The 10151-nt window shown below is 38.0% G+C and overlaps 1 protein-coding gene across 2 annotated transcripts in view; it reads left to right on the forward strand.

Annotated features, from left to right (window-relative positions):
• The window catches only part of LOC140155858 (peptide-N(4)-(N-acetyl-beta-glucosaminyl)asparagine amidase-like), a 40338-nt gene extending 30612 nt beyond the window's left edge, over nt 1-9726 (forward strand). For both annotated transcript variants that reach the window (XM_072178850.1, XM_072178851.1), the window contains exon 12: nt 6252-9726. In XM_072178850.1, coding sequence (XP_072034951.1) covers nt 6252-6427 — 176 coding nt within the window. In that variant the 3' untranslated portion in view covers nt 6428-9726. The remainder of the gene's footprint in view (nt 1-6251) is intronic.
• Nucleotides 9727-10151: the final 425 nt, after the last annotated feature.

Raw genomic sequence — 10151 nt, forward strand, 5'->3', positions numbered from 1 at the left:
GGATATTGGCTATTTTAGAAAAGCCAACGCTTTAAGTTTCGCTTTACAATTACGTGCATGATTTGATTTTAAATGTCAAAGTACCAAAACGGCGGCCATTTTGAAATGCATAATGGCTGTCAAATTGATCCATCTGAATACCACAATATAAAGATTTATTACTACATCCAGTAATGTACATCTGAACAAGATTGTCACCAGTGGAACCCACAATATCGAGTGAAAAATGGATGAAATCAGTAGATTAATGGGTATTTTTCCAGCTTTTGGTGCCATTTTGATTTCGTCACAGTTGTACCCCTCGCCCAAGTTCAATTTTTCTAAACTTTTGATATGTTATTTATTAGACCTCATACTGCAAGAAAATACCAAAAAACCTTCTGTTGCAATTTTTTTGGGGTCATGTGGTAGCTATGTCATATTTTGATCCTACTAATGCTACTACTGCTGCTTCTACTACAAATCGGACTGCTCATTTTAGGAGATTCCATCCGCAAGCACCCAGATGATGATGGTGGTGGTGGTGGTGGTGGTGGTGGTGATGATGATGATGATGATGATGATGATGATGATGATGATGATGATGATGATGATGATGATGATGATGATGATGATGATGATGATGATGATGATGATGATGATGATGATGATGATGATGATGGTGGTGGTGGTGGTGGTGGTGGTGGTGGTGGTGGTGGTGGTGGTGGTGGTGGTGGTGGTGCTGGTGGTGTGGTGGTAATTACAAAAGAAAACTAGCTAAAAAGTACATATTAAAGCAATCACAATCTACAGTAAACACAAGAGATAATCAGTTGCAGCCCATTGGCTTCTTGAAGTACTTACAAATTTAATGATTAACATAAAAACAACAGTTTAGAAGTCCAACATTAAAATTTCTGTGAAAAAACAAGAGAGTGGCGTATACAAGCATGCAGCACTGACGAGGGCGCTTGTAAAAAAAGGAGTGTTAAGTGTTAACCTTCTGTCTGAAGTGTTAACCTTCTTCAGACTGATACATCCACCCCTAGTGTCAACCTTCTTCAGGCCGATACATCAACCCTAGTGTTTACCTTCTTCAGGCTATTACTTCCACCCTAGTGTTTACCTTCTTCAGGCTGATACATCCACCCCTAGTGTTAACCTTCTTCAGGCTGATACATTCACCCCTAGTGTTAACCTTCTTCAGACTGATACATCCATCCTAGTGTTTACCTTCTTCAGACTGATATATCCACCTCTAATGTTAACTTTCAGACTGATACATCCACCTAGTGTTTACTTTCTTCAGGCTGATACATCCACCCTAGTGTTTACCTTCTTCACTTCAGGCTGATACATCCATCCTAGTGTTTACCTTCTTCAGACTGATACATCCACCCCTAGTGTTAACGTTCTTCAGACTGATACATCCACCCTAATGTTTACCTTCTTCAGGCTGATACATCCACCCTAGTGTTTACCTTCTTCAGGCTGATACATCCATCCTAGTGTTTACCTTCTTCAGACTGATATATCCACCTCTAATGTTAACTTTCAGACTGATACATCCACCCTAGTGTTTACCTTCTTCAGGCTGATACATCCACCCTAGTGTTTACATTCTTCAGGCTGATACATCCACCCTTAGTGTTTACCTTCTTCAGGCTGATACATCCACCCTAGTGTTTACCTTCTTCAGGCTAATACATCCACCCTAGTGTTTACCTTCTTCAGGCTGATACATCCACCCTAGTGTTTACCTTCTTCAGGCTGATACATCCATCCTAGTGTTTACCTTCTTCAGACTGATATATCCACCTCTAATGTGAACTTTCAGACTGATACATCCACCCCTAGTGTTAACCTTCTTCAGGCTGATACATCCACCCTAGTGTTTACCTTCTTCAGGCTGATACATCCATCCTAGTGTTTACCTTCTTCAGACTGATATATACACCTCTAATGTTAACTTTCAGACTGATACATCCACCCTAGTGTTTACCTTCTTCAGGCTGATACATCCACCCTAGTGTTTACCTTCTTCAGGCTAATACATCCACCCTAGTGTTTACCTTCTTCAGGCTGATACATCCATACTAGTGTTTACCTTCTTCAGACTGATATATCCACCTCTAATGTGAACTTTCAGACTGATACATCCACCCTAGTGTTTACCTTCTTCAGGCTGATACATCCACCCTAGTGTTTACCTTCTTCACTTCAGGCTGATACATCCACCCCTAGTGTTAACCTTCTTCAGGCTGATACATCCACCCTAGTGTTTACCTTCTTCAGGCTGATACATCCATCCTAGTGTTTACCTTCTTCAGACTGATATATCCACCTCTAATGTTAACTTTCAGACTGATACATCCACCCTAGTGTTTACCTTCTTCAGGCTGATACATCCACCCTAGTGTTTACATTCTTCAGGCTGATACATCCACCCCTAGTGTTAACCTTCTTCAGGCTGATACATCCAGGGGTAGCGCTAGATCTAAACACTCGAGTGTCCGCAGGGACCCCCGAACTTGCAAAAAATTAAAAAGTAGGGGGTCCGGAGTAGACTTTGGTGAGTCCCAGTTGCACAAATGCAGCATAAATAATATGTCTGCAATAGCGCTAGATTGAAAAACTGGGGGTCTGCAGGGACCCCTTAACTTGCAGAAAATTTAAAAACAGGGGGTCCCAACTCTATTTTGGTGGGTCCGGGACCCCAAAAAGCAACTTAGCGCTACCCTTGGATACATCCACCCTAGTGTTTACCTTCTTCAGGCTAATACATCCACCCTAGTGTTTACCTTCTTCAGGCTGATACATCCATCCTAGTGTTTACCTTCTTCAGGCTGATACATCCACCCCTAGTGTTTACCTTCTTCAGGCTGATACATCCACCCTAGTGTTTACCTTCTTCAGGCTAATACATCCACCCTAGTGTTTACCTTCTTCAGGCTGATACATCCATCCTAGTGTTTACCTTCTTCAGGCTGATATATCCACCCCTAGTGTTTACCTTCTTCAGGCTGATATATCCACCCTAGTGTTTACCTTCTTCAGGCTGATACATCCACCCTAGTGTTTACATTCTTCAGGCTGATACATCCACCCCTAGTGTTAACCTTCTTCAGGCTGATACATCCACCCTAGTGTTTACCTTCTTCAGGCTAATACATCTACCCTAGTGTTTACCTTCTTCAGGCTGATACATCCGCCCCTAGTGTTAACCTTCTTCAGGCTGATACATTCACACCTAGTGTTAACCTTCTTCAGACTGATACATCCATCCTAGTGTTTACCTTCTTCAGACTGATATATCCACCGTAGTGTTTACCTTCTTCAGGCTGATACATTCACCCTAGTGTTAACTTTCGTCAGGCTGATACATCCACTCTAGTGTTTACCTTCTTCAGGCTGATACATTCACACCTAGTGTTAACCTTCTTCAGACTGATACATCCATCCTAGTGTTTACCTTCTTCAGACTGATATATCCACCCTAGTGTTGACCTTCTTCAGGCTGATACATTCACCCTAGTGTTAACTTTCGTCAGGCTGATACATCCACTCTAGTGTTTACCTTCTTCAGACTGATACATCCACCCCTAGTGTTAACCTTCTACAGACTGATACATTCACCCTAGTGTTTACCTTCTTCAGGCTGATACATCCACCCAAGTGTTTACCTTCTTGAGACTAATACATCCACCCTAGTGTTAACCTTCTTCAGGCTGATACATCCACCCTAGTGTTCACCTTCTTCAGACTGATACATCCACCCTAGTGTTAACCTTCTTCATGCTGATACATCTACCCCTTGTGCGTACCTTCTTCAGCCTGATATATCCACCATAGTGTTTAATTTTTCAGCCTGATACATCCACCCCTAATATTATATTTACCTTCAGGCTGATACATCCACCCTTAGGGTTAAGCTTCTTCAGACTGATATATGGACCCATAGGGTTAGCCTTCTTCAGGTTGATATAGCCATCCTTGTGTTAACCTTCTTCAGATTGATCCATCTAGTGTGTATCTTCTTCAGGCTGATATATCCCCCCTAGCAAGCTTGTGTTTACCCCCTAATATTAACCTTCTTCAGGCTGATATAACCACCCTGTAGTGTTTACATTCTTTAGGCTGATTTATGCACCCTATTGCTTACATTCTTCAAGCTGATATACCCATCCCTACTGTTTTTGGCCATACCAAGTAGGAAGGAAATTTTACGGTGATCTAGAATGATACTTAAAGTCAAATTGAGTCATCAGTATGACGTTAAGGCCAATAGTGAGATTCACAAAACACAGAAATACAAACAAAAATAAAAGACATTGGGATTTTCTGTAATCATAAATTTTCCATTCATTCATTCAATCATTCATTCATTCATTCATTTAGTCATTCATGCATTCATTCCATTCATTTCATGAGTTTGTGTTTATTCAATCAGGTAATCAGGCATTCATTCACTCAAATGTTCACTTATCTGTTTCCTTCCTTCCTTCCTTCCTTCCTTCTTTTATTCATTCATTCATTCATTCATTCATTTATATTTCTATGTCCGTGTAAGTGTTAACATTTATAAATGTGAGTGACCAACTTGACCAGTAGGATTCTATATTTTTACAAAAGTGCAAGATGACAAAATATATGCATGCCAAAATATGTGAGCACAAGCCCCTGTCAGGCAAATTAATCATTAATGTGAAAATACCTAGGTAGGAATAATATGTGGCATTGCACTCAGGCGTAGAATTAAAGGTGTGAATTGCAATATCTTCATTTCCTGGTGGAAGCAATTTAACATCAGTGTTTGTGACATGAGTCATATATCAAAGCAGTACAGTTGACTTATATGTGGGCCAGTGGTAAGGTTGGCGTGATAGATGTAGGAGGTATGCAAACGATGTGTGGGTTCAAGTAGGAATGGACAGAGAGGGGGTACTCAATATGCTCAAGCCTTGTACAAGTGCCTCAAGGACTTTCAAACTTTGGGTCTTCTGTTGAGATGTTATGTGACAAAATAGGGTATTTTATTATGTGACAGTCCCGCAAAAGAGAGGATCTTTCAGTGACATGCTAAAAAGTAGTTGGCTTTTTCTGTGACTCTTAGATAAAAGTGGGGTTTTCATTAATATAACATTAATGTTTTATTGCATGCAAATAAAAATCAAATTTGTTTCACACAAAAATTGGGTCATGTAATTGGATGGGAAGTTGTAAAAACATGGTTTGTTTATAACAAATTCTAAAAACATGGATATTTGAGTGATCTAGCAGACTCAAAGTAGGGTATGTGTCATTCAGATGGCACTGGGCATGTTCTGTACTACTTATGCCCTTAAAATTCACTTAGGTCACTTTTACAGCTCATAATGAGGCAAATATCTTATTATCCATATTATTCATTATTTTGGCAATTTCCGTTTACTCCCTTCCGAAATGATTTGCGGCCCGTTTTCACTTCGAAGAACACTAGAATATTTTTTAAAAAGTACAATTTTACCAAATAATTAATTTTTTCGGATTCTTGGTTCACAAATGCAGGCGGCTGATGGGAAACAGGAAATTGAGTTTCAAGAGCCTTATGTGCCTTGGATACTACTAGTATTGAGCAAAGTCCTAAGAGGTTTGTTATTCTTTCAAATAATTTCAAATATCTCAAATGCATCTTGAAAGTGGAATCTGAGGAAGCTGAAAATAACTACAAAGAAACTGAATCCCAAGATCTGAAAAATTAAGATATTTTTTATCCCCCCCCCCTGGCCCTGAGCTTGGTATACCACAGTTAAGTCTAATTCAAAGTTTGTTCATAATTTCTTCGGAATACCGATTTGGAATGCCTAATTTCAATATGTTAATAAGAAAAATAAAATATGACCTTTCCCCTGATACCAAAAAATGAGAGACAAGGCTGTCAATCGGGTCACCCACCTTTAATTGTCAATTATTGAAAATTAATACATGTACTGAATATTGGTTGAATAAAGATGCCTATTTAGATTGGCTGAGTTGAGTATAGAAGATTTTAGAGTTGTCATAATGAAAAAGGATATGGACTAGACATTCATTCATTCATTTATTCATTCATTTATTCATTCATTCATTCATTCATTCATTCATTCATTTACTCCATTATTCATCTTTTCTATTTCCATATTTATGAAAGTTGAATTCTTTTCAGGGGAGATTTAAGTGCATGAATATGGTACAGCACTAACCACTCATGTTTACTCATCATAACATATCAAATTTGTTGTTATTTCTTGCAGGTGCAGAAGCAGAAAGAGTGAGCGCCCTCAATGGTAGCAAGAGTATAAATCTGAAGGCATCTCTTAGCGGTGGACAAGGCGATGTAGCTTGGCAACACACTCAACTGTTTAGAATGGGCCTCAATGATCATAACACTTATCCATTTGAAATTGTCGTACACCTTCGGGAGCAGTGATTTGTCAGACCCCATGAGACATAGAAAGGCTTAGCACTTTTACAACGTTGATGGGTTTTTCCCTTCATCCTTTCTGAGTGTACTGATATGGCATTGTGAATAATAACATTTACTTGACAACTGTATGCATTATGAATTACAATGAAGATATTAGGGAAGTGTAATTTTGTTGCAAGGAATGGGCTAAAATTGCTAATATTTCCTTTTCCGTGTCTGGGGTGTATATGTTAGTGTATAGTTTATGGGTGGGTGTATCCGAGGGAGAGGGAATGTTTCAATTGTGGGTGGGAAATTGATTTCAATTATCAAATTGTTGCATAATAATTATGAATTTTTTTAGACAAGGTTCAATGACTGCTGGATGATCATGTATCAGTGTCACAAGTCTACTTGTCAGTGTGCTCTTAATAGTATATCTGTTAGTGAAGAGAAAATTGAAAGAATTCAATCAGTGGCGGCGGAAGCATTAAATTAAAGGATCAGGGAACAAGCATATTTTGTCCCTGTTTTATTGGGACTCTTTTGTGCGTAAAATTTTAATTTCAGACCATTTTAGGCCCAAATGACTGTAAGCAACATTTTGCAATTTGACCCTTTTTTATGGACCCAAAACAAGATATTTTTCATACTGAAAAGGCAAATGTATAGGGCAATTATTGCTTTATTTTACAAGCCCGGTCTACATGCCATTGCAAAAATTTACAGGGGACATGTCCCCTGCTTCCGCCGCCTATGAATTCAGTGAACAGTAGACAACCTATAATTATAGTGTTGATAGAAATCAGGGGTATGAGAATTTGGATTAAAATCTAAATTCAAACTTTTATTTTGATTTTCAGCTCTTTTTCTGCATTTGCTTTGAACAAAAGTATACCATATTTCAACTTTTCATAATGTTTCAGACTCTTTTATCTGTGGTCACTCAAGTAATAAATGCAAACATCTCAAGGAGCTAAAAAATAGTTTCAGTTAAGCTAAAACAAGGTGTACATATGTGGGCATGGTGTAAGGGCCTTGCTTAATCATGATGAGGTAAAGAAGTGCATGAGATAAGTGTATGAGATTAGTGTTACGTCTGGATGTTAACATTATTTACAGAATAAACAGAGTGCTGTATAGTCTTCTATACCAGATCCAGAAGGCCGTTGCAAACGTAACAGATTATTGCTGACAACTGTGGCTCCAAAATATTCCACCTACCATTAAACAACTCAGGGACTTATCGCTAAGAAACGCACACCCAAGACATAACCCCAATATACCTTCACAGTTGGGATTGGTTCCCTGAGTTTCTTACATAGGGACAAGAAGTAGGAAGTTCTTTGTTCAGCAGAATTTAAAAGCTAACTGAGTTTCATCACAGTGGCAAACTAACAACACTGCTAGGGCACAGACTCGTACCATCGCGCCCTGAAATGCTTCAAATTTCATGAAATTCAATATATTTGTTACTACAATGCTACAAGGGAAATTCACCCTAAGGCATCATGTGGTTATTGGCAGTAAGTACCACCTTCACCCCATGCTGCAAAATCCTGACCACATACCTGATTCATTACTATTTCACTGAATACAGGTTGGCTTGGTTTGGATGCGTAGTGTATGGGTAATATGAGCTGGTGATTGATGATTGTTTTCATATATCGTCATGTGAATGCATGAATAATGTTCTAACAAACCAAAACCTTTCCACAAATAGTTACGGACTATTAGAAAACGGAGAAATTTTATCTTGATGTTACTGTCTTAAATCTTATGATAGCTATAAATGACTTTACCCAAGTTGGAAAGCCCTCTACAGATTATCAACCTAAAGATAAAACCTAATTACATTTTCTTTAAGTTATAGACCTAAAATTGTTGATATTAATGAGTCCTTTGCCTTACTTTTTTCTTAATTTCGTCTTTAAAGATATAATGAAAATGAATCTGAAACATTTCTGTACAAAAGTGACCCTTCATGCACAGTTAAAAGACAAAGGTAGATAGTAAAAATGTTAATCTTATCTTAATCCCCAGAGTGTTTACTATCTTATCCAGGTGATATGTGATGATAATATAGCACATATCATCAATTGTTACATTTCCTATCGTGTATAGCATAGGGAATTTATCAGTCATTCTGATTAATAGTACCGGGACAAAATTACCCGCAGCTTGGACCGTATTTCTGATAATATAGACCATTGACATTTCTTCAAATTAATCTTGTATTTTGAATCAACATCGGCAAAACCACACAGTGATGAATCATTTGACAGAAATGACACAAGTCCATGTATTTTTTAAAGTGTTATGAAACATAATTGTGCAGTATTGATCAGTATGATAAAGTATTCTGCAGTTCTGCATATTATAGTTTTGTGTTGCTGTTTGTAATTTATTTTCTCCAGGTTAACTGTAATTTTCAAAAAAGTAGCATAATTATTGTAATATATACATGTACAGGAAGCTACAGGAGATTTCTTATAGAAGGCACTAGACTTTAATGCAAGACTGCAAGTTAGAGACCTGCAGTGTTGGTATTCTGTTCTTGTAGGGACAATTGAACTAGCTTGAAATTTCTCCTGGACAAAGAACTTACCTGAACTGTTAATGTCCTAAAACTCTAAGAGCTCATTTTTATGTGAGCTGATTAGCATACTGTACCTGTATAGAACCATGCAGTATCTCTGAATGATGCTAACTGGTTTGTATGGAGTTTGTGGGAGCCAATGTAATTGTTATTGTACTCAAGCAAAATAATTTCTGTGAATCTATACGTCGACCAGTAACAAATAGTGAGGCAGGATAATGACCTATATCATCAAAATGGGGACAAAGTTGACAAAAACACCAAATTGGGCGTGTGGGCTTCCTAATATTGTAGTGATCAATTTTTTTTTAATAGGCTGCAAAATGACCCACCTTCTGAAAACCATAGAACAGAGAGGTCAAAGGTTATTCAGATGCACAAAAATAAAAGTGCTTAGATTGTGTTAAAAACCACACCAATGTTTTCCTTGGGACATAAGGAGTCAGTCAATGTATAGTTTGACTTAACTGTACATGTGATGTACTGTTTTCGAGTTATAGGCGAAAAGATCAAATGTCAAATTTTAGTTTGTACAGGATTTGAAACATGCTCCAATTTTGATTTACACTTGAAATCAAATACAATCAATCAATCAATCAATCAATCAATCTTTATTTCATTCAAAATACAACAATACAATAACAGCAAAACAACACATTTGAATGAGGAGATGCTCAGAAGGCCAAAAAGGCCTGAACAAGCACCCCTTAACCTTAGCCTAAGTTTCTTAATTTGTCTAATAAAATACAATTACATACATACAAACCCCCCCCCCCCCGACCCTCATACATACATCTATGTTACTATGCTTGTAGTAGTTCAAGTGCAAAGAATGAAAATCCTGACTCATACATGCAAAGTATTCCAACCTTTGATATAGAGGGTATGCAATACGACGTCACTCATGACAGAGTCATCCTCATTTAAATAAAATTATGTCCTCCATAAGGTGCCACGGGGCAAATCGCATGATAATACATTAAAACAGGTGATAGGTATGAATGGATGTGGAATCGATCTAGAGACCTGTCCCTCTGTCATCTTAAGCAATTTTAGAACTGTCCTCCAACATGGCTGCCATCTCAATTGTTATACCGTTCCGGTTGGTTTATTGCATACACTCTATTATGTACAGGTTACTAGGCAAGA

The sequence above is a fragment of the Amphiura filiformis genome, chromosome 6, assembly GCF_039555335.1.
Source record: "Amphiura filiformis chromosome 6, Afil_fr2py, whole genome shotgun sequence".
NCBI classification, from domain to species: domain Eukaryota; kingdom Metazoa; phylum Echinodermata; class Ophiuroidea; order Amphilepidida; family Amphiuridae; genus Amphiura; species Amphiura filiformis.